The sequence below is a fragment of the Trifolium pratense genome, linkage group LG4, assembly GCF_020283565.1.
Source record: "Trifolium pratense cultivar HEN17-A07 linkage group LG4, ARS_RC_1.1, whole genome shotgun sequence".
NCBI lineage: Eukaryota > Viridiplantae > Streptophyta > Magnoliopsida > Fabales > Fabaceae > Trifolium > Trifolium pratense.
This window is the reverse complement of record NC_060062.1, coordinates 45,094,343-45,113,872: the sequence shown is the minus strand read 5'-3', so window position 1 is coordinate 45,113,872 and position 19,530 is coordinate 45,094,343. Positions and strand designations below refer to the sequence as shown.

The window sequence follows — 19,530 nt, the reverse complement described above, 5'->3', positions numbered from 1 at the left end:
TAAATGTTGAAGTTGATTGATTTGTTGTAAGTTCAACCTATTTAAACATGAGAGTTATATGGAAGATCTCACCAAACAAAACTCACTTCGTATTTTCTAAGTAAATAAGATTCAAAGAGTTTTAGTTGTGAGATCTTTTACATAACTCGCACTATTGAATTAAAATTATAATATAAAAGAATCCAAGATCCAATTCTTCTATGTTAGAGAAATAAACGGGCAGGTTGACTGGAATCGGTTTGCTTGTCACTTTGCTCTGTCATATTTATTGTTAATTTTTATTTATACGTTTCGGCCGATTTTAGTGTGTAGCCGGAAAAGATCAAACCTAACTAGTAACTGGCACTGCCAAAACATAGGAGAGGCAAATCTACCAAATCCTCCTCTTGGCAAATTTGCTCTGCTTAGTTGGTGAAAGAAAGAGTTAAGGGAATAAATGAAAGATAGGTGGATGGTTTTTTTCTCCTTTTTTTCTTAAAGGTCAAAAATAATGGAGTCATAGGAAACATAGATGGTTTCTCTCCCACCTCCCAAATGTCTTTTTCACCCCCTTATTCACCCCATTTTCTAACGGGGTGAAAAAGACATGTGGGAGGTGGAGAGAGAAACCATTGAAAACATATGGCTAGAAATTAGTGCAATTCTACTATCTATTATTATTTTCTTGTCCCACTACATTTTTTTCTTGACAAAGACTTGTCTCACTACATAAAAATTTGTTGGATATGCCTCTTTTGAGTATCATGTTCCTGCGCACAGTTGTTGATATATTAATCTATATATATGTAGCTACTGGCTGTAGTTAGTATGATAGTATGAGAATAATTTATACCGACTCACAAGTAGGGTTGAACATTGATCGATTTCGGGTCAAAAATCGTCAAATCACTAAAAATTGTTACTATTTAATTTTAGATCAATTTTGACCGTTTTATATTTCCGGTTTGCTCGGATGATCGATAGAACGGGTCACTAGTTTATTGCTACCTCCAAAACTCCATTGGTAGGTTACTATCACCAATAATAAAACAGAGAACAAAGTTAGTAACAAAACCCTGATTGTTGCTGAAAGGAAGAATCAACTCATGATTGCTCAAATGAATATGGATGATATAACTTTTGGCAGAATGTCGAATAGGATGGTTCAACATTTTGTTAAACAAATGCAGTCAGAGTTTGAAATGAATTTAGTAAGAGAACTAACATACCTTCAAGATGAGAAGGTTGTTGGTTTGGGTCAAATGATATGTGCAAGGTACCAAGAAGAACCAAAGATGAGTCATCTGACTCAATTCAAGAAAGTCTTGAAATATGTAAATGGTACTTGCAATTGTGGCATACTGTACTCACATGTTGAAAGCTCAACATTGAAAGAGTATTGTGATGCAGTTTGTGAAGGAAGTGCAGATGGCAGAAAAAGCACTTCAGAAGGCTGTTTCTTCCTTGATAATAATCTAATGTCTTGGTTCAAGAAGAAACAGAATGGTGTATCTCTATCCACAACTGAATCCGAATACATAGCTACTGATAGTAGCTGTTCACAGCTGGTCTGGATGAAGGAAATGCTGAAGAAACACAATGTTGAACAAGAAGTTGTAACATTGTTCTGTGACAACTTAAGTGCTATCCAAGATTCTAGTCAACACATGAGGACAAAGCACATTGTTATATGTCATCACTTCATCAGAGACTCAGTGGAGGAGAATATGTCAGCATTGGAGCATATGAACATCAAAGAACAACTTGCTATCTTCATCAAAGCTCTAGATGCTGTTCAGTTTGAGAACCTCAGGGGCAAATTGGGAATTTGCCTCCACGAGGAAGCCTAGCACTAGGTGCTAGTGGACGTGCAACTGATCTTCAATGGTATAGTACCAACTTTACTTGCACGTGCCAAATGTTCCAGCATTCTATAGGATGTTGGTGTTCCTTATGGTACTTCTGCGCACTTGTGTGCAATTTGAATCTGCATTCTACTCTATTCTGGTTACTCTCTCTTATCTTCTGAAGGTGTTTTGGCTGTAATTTTATGGCTAAAAAGGGGGAGAAAATTATGGTGGAGGTGGTGAGTATGCAGATGGTTTGATGGTGATTGTGGTAAGTGGTGTACCATAAAATGTTCCATGGTAGTAGTAGTGGAAGCTGGTGGCTGGTGGTGATTGTGGTTCACAACCATAAAATGATCCACACTGTATGCAGGGCAGTTAATGTTCTGCCTGATGGTCAGACATCATGATATGTGCTGGTATGCTATTCAGGGGTAGTAATCTCACTGGTACTTGTTGAGGGGGAGAAATATCATGGGTTCTGGTAGATGTAGTATGTGCTGAGAGTTTTCTCAGTGATGCATGTCCTACACCATGTTGAAACATCCGATGGTGATCTTGCTCTACATATTGTGAATTTATTTTTCCTAAGTAATTGTCTGGATGTTCTGTATGCTGTGCTTATGAGTGCTGGGGATTTATTTTTCCTAGTACTTGTCTGAGGTTTAAGATAGCACTGCATTTTAAATTGGAGGATTAAAATTATGATCTAAAGCTGCGCACGCCTCTGATGTTTTTGTATGATACTTCACTCTGTTCTGATCTGCTATTTGCTGTCTAAGATGTCTCTTGGAAGTAGCTTTGAAGACTGTTTGATTTACTTAGGTAAAGTGTGATGTATCTGTTTGTAATTTGGACTCAAGTGGTCTGAATTTGTTTTAGCCAAAAATTTTGCCAAAGGGGGAGATTGTTGGATATTTGGTTGTTGCCTCATTTTGCTAAAACAAATATCAAAAGAAAGATGTTGAGCACAATGTTTCAACATTAGGGTGCGACATCAGAAACCCTAATTTAAGCGCCACCTCAGCGCGCCTTTTCTTAAGAGCGAAGACATTGAAGTAACTTGCGTACCAAGACGCGCCGTTTACCAGAACCTCAAGGAGATTCGTTCCAGAAATATGTTTGAACATATTGGGAAACTTTCCTAGGGTTTTGTTGCTTGCACAACAAGCCTTCAAGGCGGCTGCAAGATTTTATGAAGACCTAGCTTCTTTTTCAAGACAAGGACTTCAGTATAAATATGAGGACATAATTCCTGGAATACTCACTAAGCCATAAGTTGAGTCTAAGAGTATTTGAGGCTTTAGTCTTTAGTTGTAACTTGTGAGCCTTTCTTGGATCTTTCGATTCAAGCTTAGGACATAGGGTTTGTTTGCATCTATTCAGATCTTTCGATAGGAATAGAGTAGTGTGCACTCTGAAGCCTGTTTGGCCAAGGTTATAGACGTGTAATGCTCAAAGCCTTTAGGTACGAGCAGTGTGTAGCGAAGGTTGCCTTCAACGTTTAGACATCTGCCCCAACCTTGCTAAGGTTGGAAACCCTTGTTGGGACTACAAGGAAGAGGAAGTGAGAAGGAACGTCTCAGATCTAGGCTAAGACCCTAGGTTGTAGTCGATAGAGGGAGTTGCTAGGTGTAGAAAGTGGCAGGCTTAGAGGGTCTGTACACCAGTCTAGGGCTTTGCTTATTAACTACATTCCTGGATTGGCATCCCCAGAGTAGGTGAGTTAGCACCGAACTGGGTCAACAAACATCTTGTGTCTTTTACCTTATGCTATTTTTATTTTACTGTCATTTACGTTATGTACTCTCACAACGTTGCAACATTCAACACCACATCATATCAACGAGTGTTGAAACATTTAACAGAACATTCCGTCTAACAGTGCCAGAATTTCATTATGTACCAAAAAAAAATTTTAAAAAAAAATATTTAGTTTTCCAAATATATAGAATTAATTAGTTTTATTGAAAGGGAGCTATAATAGACAAAATATAACCTTAAATTATCAAAACGACAAATAATTTGAAACAATTTTTTTTCTAAAATGACAAATAAAAAGGAACAGAGGGAGAATAATATAAGAGTTTGAATTATAATTTGCATAAATATTCATACAATAGAAATTATGGTATTTTACAAAATATTTTCTCATATGTTACATTTGAAGTTTTATTCTGTATATTCACCGTCTTCATCAATAATCAATATTTTTAATCATCATCATCTCGTTTGTCAATGTTATTTCAATCCTTATCGTTTTAAAAAATTTAAAAATATATGAACATAATTTAAGTAAAATGTAAATTGTCAATCAAATACCCCCTGTTGTTAACGGATGAAAGGAATATTTGATTGACATTTTAAGATTTCAGGGGAGTATTGCCTATTTCCAAATTTAAGGGGATATTTGACGAATTTTGAAATTTCAGGGGGTATTTGGTATTTCGATCATAGAATTTGTTTTTTTAAACGGTTGAGAATATATGAAGATTAAGGGACCACATAAAAAAGAGAATGAATTTTTTTTTTGGAAGGAAAAACACATTATATTAAAAATTAACAAGGCTTACAAAAACCTTTATCCTTTAGGATATAAGGCTCAATACAAAAAGGAACAGATTGGGCCCAGCTTTTGTTAGGTTCCTGTTCAGCCCATCTAGCAAGATGGTGAGCAGCCCAATTACACTCTCTCCTAACTCAACTAATGTCTGAATTAGGATTTTCAGCCAAAATTAACATATATGATATTTAAGTAATTTAAAAAATATAGGTGTGCCTTGAAAACGCTCAAAATCACTAAAATAAATCTTTAAATTTGTCAGACAAGTTAATTTACTAATCTTGTCCAATATTAGCATTATATCTTGTGCATCTCTGAAATTCTGAATTTAGTTGGTATATCATATGCAATTCTTCCAGACCGGATATGACATTTGCTTATACCGCATATGTACCTCCGGTAGTTGTTTTTAGTTAAAAGCATAAAAAAAATTAAAGTCAATTTCTTGGTCTTCATTGTAACAATTGTTGAAGTTAAAATGTGATATATTGTCTCAATTGTAAGTTTTTCTAGTATTTTATGATCTTATAAATTTATTTATTTTTCATGGTAATGTTAATTGATTGAAGGTACCCAAATACACCTGGTATTTGGACAAGAGAACAAATTGGAGCATGGAAACCAATTGTTGATGCTCTTCACTTTTTACACCTGATTTTTGGATATACTGATTATCCCTTTCTTGATAGAAAAACATTTATTTACCTTTGTCAAATACAAGCAAGATCCTTGAAAGAAGTTACTATCACCAATAATAAAACAGAGAACAAAGTTAGTAACAAAACTTAAGTCTCATACAAAGTAATATAATAAATTGCACAAAGAAATAGTTCATGGCTTTGCTTTGTTCATGTATTCATGCTTCTCTAACATATTGATTTTGGATGGGATCTAATCAATTGGGTTTATCATTTCCAGGTTCAAGAATTAAGGATATTCCAATAAACTAACTCACCGTCCTTTATCGGTGGTGTAGGCTCCATTTCCTCCTTCCTTCGTTGGCAGGTAAATATCTTTCACTCCAATCTTGAAAGAATTTTCTTGGCACACATTCGAGCTTATTCTTTTTTCTTTTTCAATTAAGGTCATAAATATCAAAACAGAAACTATAAATTTACTTACATATTAGAGAATACGAATGTTGACATATTCATGTTCATGTAATATGTTTTTGTAGAAAACAACAAACTAAAATAAATACCAAATTAAATTTGATTGAAAAACATTTTTCTGCCTTGGTGAAACACAAATATGATCCTTGAAAGAAATGAGGTTGACCTATACAAACAACAAAGAACAAAAATAATCACAAAATTTAAGTCTCAAACAAAGTAATATAATAAAAAGTAATTTTTTCAATATCAAATACATAAATTTCAAAGAGAAAAGTAATGTTCAACTTTTCACTTGTGACTTACATTATCAAAAGCACAAACCCTACCACATTTCTTTATTCCAATAAGTAGTGTATGCTCTGCTCCTTCTTCTTTGGCCTTAGCTGCTATCACATTGGTATTGAAGGTAATATATGGGGCGTTAAGATTAATAATAACTAATTAGAAACTTCTATAAACTTTGTATGCTTATATGTATGTCAATGAAGCTATTTAGATTTTCTCTATAATAATATGTAATTATAAATTGTGGTTAGTAATCCCATGTTAACATTGTCTATTAGCATAAAAGTAAGGGTACCCTAAAAGTAATTATTAGTAAAATTGCAGCACAATTTTTTTGATATGTATGCAGAAAAACAACAAACCCAAATAAATACCAAACTAAACTTGATATAAAAACAGAAACTTACCTCTGTGAAACACAAACAATTTCTTTGAAAGAATTGAGGCTCACCTATAAAATAACAGGGAACAAACATAATCACAATTTAATCTCAAACAAAGTAACATAATAGATGGTCCATGGCCTCATACTTTGTTCACACACACACACACACACACATATATATATATATATATATATATATATTCATGCTTCACTAAAAGATTTATTGTGGGCGGGATCTAATCAAATGAGTTTTACATTTTCAGGCTCAAGTAATGGATGCAAAACAAAGATCCGATGATAAAAGAAATCAAGATTAACAATGACATTGCGTAAAAGATTAACAATACAGCCAACCACCTAATTAAATAATGTTCAGCTTCTTCTATTTACTGATACCACTAAAAACAAATACTCCTCCGGAAAAAGAAAAAAAAAATTCCCCCAAATTTGGAGATGACGTGGCAACGTGAAACAAACCTACAATAGCCAAAATGGAATTGAATTTTGTCAAGTACTTAGATATTTGCCCATCATTATGTAGTGTTGTCTTAAAACGAAACGTAATTGGTTCATACTAAGCAAAGACAAAAGACCAAAAGTAAATAAAAAGTAGAATGTGTTGTTTTCCGGCCATATTCGCAATTTCTTGTTGATATTGATTAGACTCACAACCTTGATAGAGGTCTTTCTGGGTTGTGTTTCATAGTTTTATAAATGGTAGAGGTCTTTTAGCTGCATAATTAAAATCACAACGATGAATAATGATTAGACTCACAACCTTGAAAGAGTGTACAGGTCTTTAAGCTACATCATTAAAATACTAAAATATTGCAGTTGAATTTGTTATGAGATAGCTAGTTTGGCCAATGAAACTTGAATCAACTCATTCTTTTTTTTTTTTTTTGCTTTCGCACCGGTTTCCGACCCACCAAATCCAGCTCGTGCGTAGAGGCATGCGCACTGGCCAAACATTGTTCCCCCTAGGAATCAAACCCAGTATTCCCCGGGTACGTCCTTGGAAGGAGCTCCTTGCCACTGGAGCCCAAGCTCATTCTTAAATGCAATCAATATTTGGACACCTTATTGAGGTCTTCCGATGAAACTTTATAATTACTTTGCCATGTGTGCTTAAAACTTTTTTTGGACATTTGTGTGCTGAAAACTTGAATCAGCTTCTATGTAGTGCAGCCAAAGATGTTTTAACTTCAAACAAAAGAATGCACAAGGTAGTTGAAAACTTGAATCAGCTTCTATGTAGTGCAGCCAAATATGTTTTAACTTCAACAAAAGAATGCACAAGGTAGTTGAAAAGGCGATCGATCTCCAACGCTTTTGACAAATTTGAAGGGAATACCAAAAATTGCAACATCATATTCATATATATGGAAATTATAAATTTAGATTTACTTATGGATATAATGAATTAAAACTTTTCCCAACTATTTAGTTTCAATATTCTCTCACTCGTACAAAATATGGTAACGTTGAATTTCAACTAAGAAGAAAATTAAAGTGGAGAACACATGCAGATTATTGGTGAGAATAGTAGATCAAATAAAGGGCAAATAAAAAAAACAAATTAGAAACGCGTATTATAGAATGAGGTACATAATATCCAAGGATAGAGAAAATTACTACTCATAAATTCTCAATACAACATAAACTATGAGCAGCATAAAATTTAGGTGTTTGTAGCTCGGGTGTAAATCTGTTGACTTGCATGGGAAGACACCATCCTGATTAAACCTCTAGCCATCACCCTTGCAAGTGATCCTTTAATCTGCAAATTGTATCCAATTGTACAAATCGTGAGACTCTTGCTCTACATACAATGTATTTAAATTCACAATAATTCACACCCACTTGAGAGGAGATTGGGTAGTAAAACTTAGAACTAGCCCATCGTATGGAGCTATCTATTTAGGCTATGTATTTCCAATTACCTTTCAAATCTGTCCTTGGAGCAACACCCAGATAATGTCATTAAAACCTTTCAGCATGCCTTGAAAAAAAAATATTTTTGCATGTCATTAAAACCTTTTACTAAAAACAATTATTTTATCATTTTCATTTTTTCTAAACAATGCAAACAATTGTTCCAACAATAGCCTTCAAATAGTTTATGTTGAATTGAATCCAAACAATAAACTCAAAACAATCCCAACCTTTCTTTTTGTACGCACCAAAAGATCCCCAACCTTTCTACTAAAAAGTACAAGGTCTGTTCAAACGGTAATGTTGAGTTAAAAAAAATAAATCAAAGGGTAACTCCGACTTTTTTTTAAACAGCACCCTTAAACAATTGTAGATGATTTGCCAAGCAACTAATAAAATTCAGTTACAAAAACTAACACTTCCACTCCAAACCAGAGACACTACCGCCATGAAACCTTTGAAATGCAATAATAATTTACCCAAGAGAAAAGTATCTAAGCTGACCTCGTCACTACAAAACCAAATTCAACCGAAGAAAAAGTATCTAAGCTGACCTCGTCACTGCCATCCATGCACCTCAGATTCAGATTTTTCATATGCTTCTCCTTCAGCAGCAGCTGGACCCTCAGCCTAAACAACACACACAAACAAATCATGAGAACCTAGTTACCCAATTGTTATGTCAAATAAAACAGTTAAAGTTTCATTCACCTGTTTCTTGGTATAGGCACTCAAGATCTCCTCATATTCAAGCTTTCTTTTTTCAGCTTTTGCAGCATATTGTGCTTTCTCCTAAAAAATTCAGCCATGAAATGTTCAATCACAAAAAATACTATTGTTGCAAACACAAGTTATAACCACGAAAAGTAACTGCACATACAGCTTCAGACAACTGCTTCCATGAGACCATAGGTTTGCTCACCTACAAAGCGCACACACCTATCTTAGTAAATCATCCCTTATATCATGTGATTTAAGGACCACGGCAAAAAGTCAAACATTATTATATACTTACAATAGACCGAGATTTGGTGTCGTCAGGGTTTTCTTTCCTATACTTCTCCCTTTAAAAAATCACAAAAAAGTCAGAATAACAAAAGTATAAAAGAGTATGTCAACATCACATGGTCAAAACTATTTTCACCGAGTAGGCATTAGGTCTAACATGATTCACATGCATCATTTATGTTCACATAATGATAATGATTGGATGGTCAATAGTATAAAAACACATTAATTACTATGAAAATTTTGCCGAGAAAAATATTCATTGGAAAAATACAAAAACGAATTGAAAATCACATGGATCAGAAAGTAGAAACTATAATTACGCGAAAATTAAGTAACCGGCCGCAGCCTTTAGTATGCTAGGGTCAATTGGTTTCTTTCCCTTGGCTGTTTTCCATCGGCCCTCAGTAGCTGGACCCTCAGCCTAAACAACACACACAAACAAATCGTGAGAACCTAGTTACCCAATTGTTATGTCAAATAAAACAGTTAAAGTTTCATTCACCTGTTTCTTGGTATAGGCACTCAAGATCTCCTCATATTCAAGCTTTCTTTTTTCAGCTTCTGCAGCATATTGTGCTTTCTCCTAAAAAATTCAGCCATGAAACATTCAATCACAAAAAATACTATTGTTGCAACACAAGTTATAACCACGAAAAGTAACTGCACATACAGCTTCAGACAACTGATTCCATGAGACCATAGGTTTCACCTACAAAGCGCACACACCTATCTTAGTAAATCGTCCCTTATATCATGCGATTTAAGGACCACGGCAAAAAGCCAAAAACATTATTATATACTTACAATAGACAGAGATTTGGTGTCGTCAGGGTTTTCTTTCATATACTTCTCCCTTTAAAAAATCACACAAAAGTCAGAATATAATACTGTCAGAGAATGAGATTGGTAGAGACTTTGGGGTTTATATTATAATGTCTGCTACAAGTGTTACAATGAGGCTAAACCTCTATCTATAGAACAAACTGAATAATAATAACTGCCTACACATTAAATCTACTGCAGTAACTATGAAACTTGGTGCCTATCTCACAATCAAACTCACTTACGGGCCTTTCTTTTTGGGTTTTTTCCTGGTCGGAAAACTAGGCAGAGGGGCAGCTTTCTTCTTTGGTAACTTGCCTTTATTCGGTGAATCAAGCTTTTTGCCGTAAATTCGCGCAAGACATGCTTGAGATTTTTCCAAATCCCCTGGCTTCATTTTTTCAAAGACCTTCTCAATATTCCTCCGTACACCACGCATAATATCCACATGAAAAGGGCTTGCTGAGCAAGCAAAACCGGCATTCACTATTTCATATGCAATAAATGGATTAGGAAGTGCCAGTGTGTAACAATGGTTACCATTACCATCCTTCATCGTTTTTGGAAGATGGCGCACCAAGAAATCTATCAATCCATCGGGCACTATGTCTACAAACAACATAAAGATTGCTACTTAAATACAACAATTCATAAAAAGAAAAATAGACAGTGTGATTACAAGGCTGGCTAGCATATGAGTTCCAATAATCTATTGGGATATTACAAAGGTAACTTTAACAGTTTTTGAAATATTTATATCATTAATTAGCGGTAGGTAGGATAAGAAAAATTAGTTCAATTACTTGGGATGTTGAAGATACTATTGATGTTATTAAAAGTCATCACGGCTGTAATCTAGAAAATTTGTAATTAATATGTCTTGGCCTAAAAAGGGGATACTTGTGTATTTAAAAAGTATACATTATATCATTATTTACTACATATTATTTTATATACTTTCTTTCATCTATAAATGAGATGATCAGAAACGTACCATGGCTGTCGGCAGTGAGATACCGCAAAGCTTCATCAGGCGATGCAAAAGTATGTGAAGCCACAAACTCAAAGAACTTATTGAAATCTTCGATATAGTGCTCGGTGTCCATGTAGTTTCTCTCAACTTTATATACATCAACAGCTCGGAAGAGAATGTATCCCCAGGAGGATTCTAGTAACATATACACTGGCAGGTCCTTCAAAAAAGAAGCGAATCAAATCATTAAAGTCTAGGAAAAATACAAAAATAATGATGGAGACGAAAAATTAAGTGAATGAAGTACATAAAATTCAGTTAACCTTTTGCTTTTCATAAAGAGAAATACGCCTTCCAGGATCCCTACAATCATAAATTCAAGAAATCAAATTAGACAAATTTCAGTTAACTCGCTTTTCATTAAGAACCAAAAGTTGGATTAGCGAAAAAAAACGGAAAAAGGGGTACCTATCTGAATCTTTTGATGTCCAAAACTTGTTGCTCACCAGACAACTTTGATCAATCTCAGCAACCTGAAGTTGGATAAATAACCATATAAGACTACTTTTATTTCAATGATGATTAAACAAAGGTGAAATTGGACAAAGGGTTTCGAGAACCACTCATTTCTTCACAATCAAATCAATTCAAGTTCTTTCCCTACCAAACAACAAAACGTTCTCATTGCTCAAGCATTGAACTACACATAATTAGTTGACTAGAACAACATAAAAATGATCTCTGTCAAACAGTTGTATAAACACTTTCCACAAAAACATCGATGTGGTAGCAGAAACTTATATTCACAAGACAATTCAACTTACAAAAAAACCAGGGTTAGGGCCATTCAATTTTGACGATTTAGGGGAACAATGGTATGTATATCATATATGTACCTAAAAAACGATGGTAGTTGGTTGTGCATATTTCTTATAAGATACCCCTTCTTCCCCCGTTACTTAGATTAACAACACGTCGCGACTTAAAATAGAAGTATGACCACTGATATGAAAATTTAAAACTTCAACCACTTTTTTAAAGTTTGGCCATAGAAATGCAATAGACTAAAATATATTCTTAGACTAATTGTTGGCACTAAACCAGCCTTGGCAAATTGAGATCAAACACTCACCTCTAGCGAGCGAAAAACGCTGCTGACATAAGCATGGTCGTCTCTATGAAATCGTTCCAAAGTGACTAGTTCCTTTCTTTGGAACTGAACCCGTTCCCCTTTGAGCAGGGAACTAAACACACCGTCACCTCCATGGTGTGACGGTTCATTGCAATTTCCCTGTCATATACACCGGTTAGTCGATTAGTAACATGGTTCACATGAATAAAATATTACAAAAAATACATCAAGATATAATACCTGGACATAAACTAAATACTTTCCCCCGGTTTTGAGAAAATAGGCAGCATTCAAAAATGCCTTTCGGACCTGACAAATGAATACAAAATGATTTCAATAAAGTTAAGAGACATGTCTCTTAAATCCTTCTTTCAATAAAATTGTAATTCTGCACCAATGTTTCTGTGAGTTTTTCTTCTTTAATTTCAATCAAAGTAAAAAGTCAGAAGATAATTTAACTTGTTTATTACACTTGTAACACATAAAACTGATAGATAATATATACATAATTAACTCTAACTTTAAATTAAAAATTACATAAATATTCATTTACGATAATTTAACTTATAGTTTAACTAATAATCAATAAGAATTATCAAGATTGAAAACACAAGATTAGAAGAGAGGGAGAAAGGAACCTCTTTGGGAGAATCAAGTGCAGCAAACAGCACATCGACAACATTGATGAGCATGCGGTATTTGTGTGGAATGTCACCATAAACAATTGGTACTATGTTAAACCTTTTACTTGCCATTGTTAGAAGAGAGCGACTCGCTTCCTCTACTACGTAGACCATGCCTTGCTGTGGTATAGAAAACATAGAATAAATAATAATAAATGTACAAAAATGAATGGAAACATGTAATATAAAAATAAAGAACACTGACAGGGCCAACAATATCTGATATATGTGAAATAGTCATTCCGGAGAGTGCATCATCACGTGAGTTCAGCACGAGTACACGTGAACCAGGTTTCTGCAAAACATAAATGAGTCGGTTATTACAAAGTCTTTCTTGCATGCCCTTAGATTTTCAAATTAAATTGTAAAATTTGATAGAATTTTGAAGAGAATCTTTAGTTAAAGCGTGAGAAATTCCTATCAACTTTAAAATAACACTCTAAACGCTGCCAAAAAATACAAAAGTAGATGATTCATAATCTCCACTTCACGGCAGTCACCCAACCAAGTAGGCTAATCTATTTTTAATGCTTTGTTTTTTCTTTTATTATCTTGTTTTTGTATATATTTGAGTGGAGTATGAATGGAACAATTTCGACAAGAAATTTTGTGTTAACAAGAAATGGAGGTCTTTAAAAGATGCATAATAATAATAATTTGGAAAACTTACGATCGATAGGTCTTGTGCACCAGATAGTATAGCCGCAGCAAATCTTGATTTGAACGGATCCCATTCTCTGTATTCCATCGTACTCCCATCCTCATCCTGAATAAACACAATTGCATTATTGTTGTTAATATTTAAAATTTAAAAGTAATTGCATTAATTATTAATTGATTTATTATACCTGAACAGAGAAAAGCACGTCTTCGTCATGAGATTGAACACCAGGTACGAGATTTCTAGTATAAAGGAAGAGGGATTCAACATCATCTTCACGATCATGATGATCGCCAGCAACATAAACGCCTGGAATGAGTGGATGTGGGATTATCTTACAAGGTTGAGGCTTAGAGGGTCTTTGGGGCACGTTAAAAGAGGAGGTAGGTGGAGGAGGAGGAGGACGTAGTAATGGAACACCAGGGTAAAGTTTCCCGGTAAGGAGGTAGTACCGCGATGCAATATTTTCGATTGGCAACGACGACAATGGCGGAGATGATGGTTCGGTTGACGACGGAGATGATGACATGATGTTCTTCCGCGCCGCCCTAGGGTTCCGACGCCTCTTTTCTTATATTTGGAATTTGGAATGGGATTGGCCTCCTCGTTGCTTTTTCTTTTATTGAATGAGGAAGAACAATTGATATATAGTGGACGCACAATAACAATTCAAGACGGCATTTGAAAGAAGTCATTAGAAAATATCGTCCTACTTTTTTTGCAATTTTTGAAATTCATGTTCCTTTTGCTAGATTGTCCTCTTTTTGGATAAACAACGGTTACACTCCGATTCATGTTATTGAAGCCAATGACCACTCGAGAGATATATGGCTCTTAAAATATTCTATTGTTTTTTTTTTTTTTTTTTTTTTGATAAGCAATATTTAAAATATTCTATTGTTACTATTACTACTACTATCATTGACTCCAACCAATACTCCATCACTTTCACGTTAACCAATGGTGATACTTTTTCTACATGTACTTGTGTGTACGCCAACCCCAACCTAGCCTTACGTACTAACTTTTGGAACTACCTTATTGACCTTAGTCTCACTATTGTTGGCCCTTGGATGCTCATAGGTGACTTCAATGAGACCTTCATTCCTAGTGAACAACGAGGGGGTATCTTTCAACATAACAGAGCTGTCCTTTTCGCTAATTTTATGGACCAGTGTAATCTTCTTGATCTCAAAACCTCTGGAGGTCGATTCACTTGGCACCGTAATCACAATGGCCTTCGCATTCTCTTTAAAAAGCTTGATAGAGGCCTAGCAAATGTGGAATGGCGCTTGGCTTTTCCCGAAGCTTTTGTTGAAGTTCTTTTCAGACTCCACTCTGACCATAATCCCCTACTCATTCGTTTTGGCGGTCTCCCTATTACCAGAGGACCCAGACCCTTCCGTTTTGAAGCTGCCTGGATTGATCATGCTGATTACTCTACTTTGGTTGAGAGAGCTTGGGCGTCTTCCAATCACAACACTGACATTGCATTAAACAATGTCAGGCAGGAATCTATCACTTTCAATCAATAAGTTTTTAGAAATATCTTCAAGCGCAAAAGGCATATTGAGAGCAGACTGAAAGGGGTTCAAAACTATCTAGAAAGAGTTGACTCCTTGCACCATATCCTTATTGAACGTGACCTTCAACAGGAGTACAACCATATCCTTTTTCAAGAAGAGATGCATTGGTATCAAAAGTCTAGAGAACAATGGGTAAAATTCGGTGACAAGAATAGCGCCTTTTTCCACACTCAAACCATCATTAGAAGGAAGAGAAACCGTGTTCATAGACTTCAGCTTCCAAATCACATCCTTTGAAGCACCATAATTATAAGACTTGATCACCATTTCGATTGACATTGTACGTTCATTGTCCATTCCAAGTACTTATTGAAGAAAACTCAATTCAATACTAACTGGTGGTATGCATGGTTAGGGTATTGTAGAAATCATTTGAACGCAAGTACTTTTAACTAATTTGTCTTCTTCTTCTTGGTCTTCCATTCTTGTACCCAAGTACTTTTTCAATCTAGTGTTTCTTCTAATTGTTGGCGCAGCAGAAGCAAGAGTTTGGCTGGTTCAGAGGATGCAAGGTTCAGAGGTTGTGTTGCCTCTGACTCTGTTGCGCTTCAGAGGATGGTTGCAGGCAAGCTCAGCAGGCACGCAGGCTTGACTGTGGGCAAACTAGCAGTTTTGCAGAAACTGCTATATACAAGATGAACAAGTTTCTTGATGAATTGATTAACAACTAAACATAAAAGACTTAGGGAAAATAGAGATTTTATTCATCCTTAATGGGCCAAAAATTGAATTACAACTGATACACTAAGGTGTATTTATACTTGTTACTTAAGCTACAAGTAACTACCTTGGCCTAACTAATTCCTAACAACTTTTGGTAGTTAGACTAACCAACTAACTACCTAGGATCAAACAAAACAAACTTCAAGATGAATTAACTGCTTTCTTAACACTCCTCCTTAATTCATGCTTGAATTGCAAACAACCAGTCCTAAGCTCCTCCTCAAAAACTCAAACCTGTCAAGCTTCACAGCCTTTGTAAAACCATCTGCAAGCTGTACTTCAGTTGGACAATACTGCACTTCAATCATTCCATTTGTCACTTGTTCCCTAATGAAATGAAATCTGGTAGCAATGTGCTTGCTCCTGCCATGTGAAATTGGATTTTTAGCAAGACTTATAGCAGACTTGTTATCAATCCTTAGGATTAGAGGCTTTACTGGTTCACACTTGATTTCTATCATCACTGAATTCAACCAAATTGCTTGACATGCTGCAAAGGTGCCTGCTATATACTCAGCTTCACAAGATGAGAGAGCAGTCACAGCTTGTTTCTTTGTACACCAAGAGATTGCAGCATTGTTGAACTTGAAAACATACCCTGATGTGCTCCTCCTATCAGTTATGTCTCCACACCAATCACTATCAGAATACCCTATCAAAGTACTCCCTGCACTGTTTGTACCAATAGGGAATAGCAAGCCAATTTCCAAAGTACCTTTGAGATATCTGAGGATTCTCTTAGCAGCTATCATGTGTGACTTCCTTGGATCATGCATAAATCTGCTGATAACACTCACAGCATAGCATATATCAGGCCTACTGTTGCACACATACCTCAATGAGCCAACTATTTGTCTGAACACAGTTGGATCAACCTTCTCTTCATCTGAGCACTCATCAATTTTTGTATTTGTTTCTGATGGATTTGATAATGGATTGCAGCTTTCCATTTCAAATTTTTCAAGCAATTCACCAATATACTTCTGTTGGTGCATTACTATACCATCTCCTCTTCTCATAAATTCCATTCCTAGAAAGAATGAAAGTTCACCAAGATCAGACATTTCAAATTCACTTTTGAGCTTGTCTTTCACTTTTGCAATTTCTGCAATTCTACTTCCAGTTATGAGCAAGTCATCAACATACAAGCAGATTATGACTATATCTTCATCTTTAGGGCAATGTACATATACACCAAACTCAGCAGCACACTTTTTAAACCCTATCTGAATCAGAAAGTCATCAATCCTTTTGTTCCATGCTCTAGGAGCCTGTTTCAAGCCATATAGTGCCTTATACAGCTTATACACCATTGATTATTTTCCTTTTATTTCAAAACCTGGAGGCTGTGACACATACACTTCCTCATCAAGTGGACCATTCAGAAATGCTGATTTCACATCCAGATGGTACAGGCTCCATTTGTTCTTACAGGCCAATGCTACAACCAACCTCACAGTCTCTATTCTAGCAACTGGTGCAAACACTTCATTGTAGTCAATTCCATGTTTCTGTAAGAATCCTCTAGCAACTAACCTTGCTTTATGCTTTGAAATTGTGCCATCAGGGTTCAATTTCACTTTGAACACCCATTTCACATCAATTTTCTTTTTCTTGTCTGGCAAGTCAACTAGCTTCCAAGTCTGATTTTTCTCAATTGACTTCAGCTCTTCTTCCATTGCCCTCTTCCACACATTATTTTTCAAAGCATCTCTGTAGTTCAATGGTTCAGAATCAGCTAGTAATGCAAAGTGAATGAGATCACCCTCATCATTCACTGCATTGTCTTGAGTAACTTCACAATCATTCAATCTAGCTGGTACACGTTTGGTTCTTTGAGTCCTTGCAATCATATGAATTCTATCATCATCATCACTTGATAAATTCATATTACCATCACTATCAGTACCTTGATTCTGAATAGTTTCAACAGCAGGTTCACCTTCATCATCTCCATCAGATTCATCACTTGAACTTGGATAGATGAAAGTTGACTGCACTTCACTATTGTACACTGGTTCCTTCTCCCATTTCCATTTCTCTTCTTCATTCACAATTACATCTCTGCTAATGTGAACCTTCTGAGTGACTGGATTGTATAGCTTGTAGGCACCAGTTGGATGATATCCTATGAGTATCATTATTTCACTTTTATCCTCAAGTTTGGTTCTTCTAGCATCTGGTACATGTTTATAGCATAATGAGCCAAAAACCTTGAGGTGTTTCACACTTGGCTTCCTCCCACACCAAGCTTCCTCTGGCACAACTTTCAGTTTCTTAGTTGGACATTTGTTCAGAATGTAGGCTGCAGTAAGTACTGCTTCACCCCAGAACATGTGTGGCAAATTCTTCTGCTTAATCATGCTTCTTGCCATATCTAACAATGTTCTGTTTCTTCTTTCAGCTAGTCCATTGTGTTGTGGTGTGTATGGAGCAGTAACTTCATGTGTAATGCCTTGATTAGTACAGAAGTTCTCAAACTCTCTTGAGGTATACTCTCCACCACCATCTGTTCTCAGAATCTTAATTGCTTTCTCACTTTCCTTTTCAATTAAGACTTTAAACTTCTTGAATACTTCTAAAGCTTCACTCTTTAGCTTCAAAGTGTATAACCAGATCATTCTGCTGTATTCATCAACAAATGTGATGAAATACTTGCTTCCCCCTAATGATGCAGCTTCAAATGGACCACAGATGTCACTATGAATCACTTGCAATACACCACTAGCTCTCTTGGGCATTTCAGCTACAAAAGGTTTTCTACTGTGCTTACTCTTCACACATATCTCACATATGGACTTCTTAGTCTTAAACTTAGGCAGGCCATACACCAATTCCTTAGAATTTAAATCACTGAGGCTTCTATAGTTCAAGTGTCCATACCTTTTGTGCCAAAGTGCTTCAACCTCATCAATCACTGTGGTAGACATGCACATCATATCTACACTTGAGATTCTACACTTGTAGGTTCTGTTGTTTGACAAGCTGCACATCAAGATCAAGTTCTTCATTTTGTCAAACAGCTTCAGTGCATTATCCTCCATACTTACAGAGAACCCTCTTTGCACCAATTGACCTAAACTGAGCAAATTGCAATTCATACTAGGGACAAATAACACTTCAGAGATGATCACTTTACCTCCCTTCTTACTTTTGATCACTATGTTACCAATACCTTCAGCAGCAAGTTTTCTCCCATCTGCTAGTTTTATACTAGACTTTTTGCTTGCATCAAAATTGGTTAACCACTCTCTATGTGGTGTCATATGATTTGAACACCCTGAATCAAGAAACCATTCTTCATTCTTCTCACACTCATCCCCTATAGTAGCCATCATCAAGACTGACTTTACATCACTTTCTTCTGCAACATTAGCCTCTTGTTGATCTTTCTTGTACCAACACTCATCTGCAAAATGGCCAGGCTTCTCACAATTGTAGCATTTCACCTTGCTTTTATCAAAGTTCTTCTTCTTGTTCTTACCTTTGACAAAACCTCCTCCTTTAGAGGATTCAGCTTTGTCATCAGTTTTTGAACTCTGATCTTTAAGCCACTTTGGTTTATCTTTGCCTTTCTTTTTGTAGTTCTTGCCATTATCTTCTTTCTTGTTGGTTTGAGCTTGCAAGGCTTGTTGTTCTTTCTTTTCTGAACCTCTACTGAGAACTTTAATCTCATGTGCTTCCAAAGCACTTTGTAATTCTTCAATTTTCATAGTAGCTGTATCTTTCACATACTCTATAGCTATTACCACATTATCAAAGTTTGGAGTTAAGGATCTAAGCACTTTCTCTACTACCATTTCATCAGTGACAGTCTCTCCACAGTTTTG

General features: G+C 35.6%; 2 protein-coding genes and 1 pseudogene across 2 annotated transcripts in view; 2 read left to right on the top strand and 1 right to left on the bottom strand.

Moving 5' to 3' along the window:
• Positions 1-6,569, top strand: part of LOC123882313 (rRNA 2'-O-methyltransferase fibrillarin 1-like) — a 28,434-nt gene extending 21,865 nt beyond the window's left edge. The window contains exons 7-8 of the mRNA XM_045931156.1: positions 5,308-5,394; positions 6,438-6,569. The gene's annotated coding sequence lies outside the window, so the exon portion shown is untranslated. The remainder of the gene's footprint in view (positions 1-5,307; positions 5,395-6,437) is intronic.
• Positions 1-14,235, bottom strand: part of LOC123922751 — a 43,724-nt gene extending 29,489 nt beyond the window's left edge. Inside the window, exons 1-15 of the mRNA XM_045975444.1 lie at positions 13,579-14,235; positions 13,401-13,496; positions 12,936-13,025; positions 12,686-12,850; positions 12,288-12,356; positions 12,048-12,206; positions 11,384-11,448; positions 11,239-11,278; positions 10,937-11,135; positions 10,188-10,551; positions 9,925-9,973; positions 9,791-9,829; positions 9,623-9,703; positions 9,441-9,541; positions 9,125-9,173 (exon numbers count right to left, since the gene is read on the bottom strand). Of these exons, the coding sequence (XP_045831400.1) occupies positions 9,125-9,173; positions 9,441-9,541; positions 9,623-9,703; positions 9,791-9,829; positions 9,925-9,973; positions 10,188-10,551; positions 10,937-11,135; positions 11,239-11,278; positions 11,384-11,448; positions 12,048-12,206; positions 12,288-12,356; positions 12,686-12,850; positions 12,936-13,025; positions 13,401-13,496; positions 13,579-13,920 (1,908 nt within the window). The 5' untranslated portion in view covers positions 13,921-14,235. The remainder of the gene's footprint in view (positions 1-9,124; positions 9,174-9,440; positions 9,542-9,622; positions 9,704-9,790; positions 9,830-9,924; positions 9,974-10,187; positions 10,552-10,936; positions 11,136-11,238; positions 11,279-11,383; positions 11,449-12,047; positions 12,207-12,287; positions 12,357-12,685; positions 12,851-12,935; positions 13,026-13,400; positions 13,497-13,578) is intronic.
• Positions 13,981-15,214, top strand: LOC123922750 (annotated as a pseudogene).
• Positions 15,215-19,530: the final 4,316 nt, after the last annotated feature.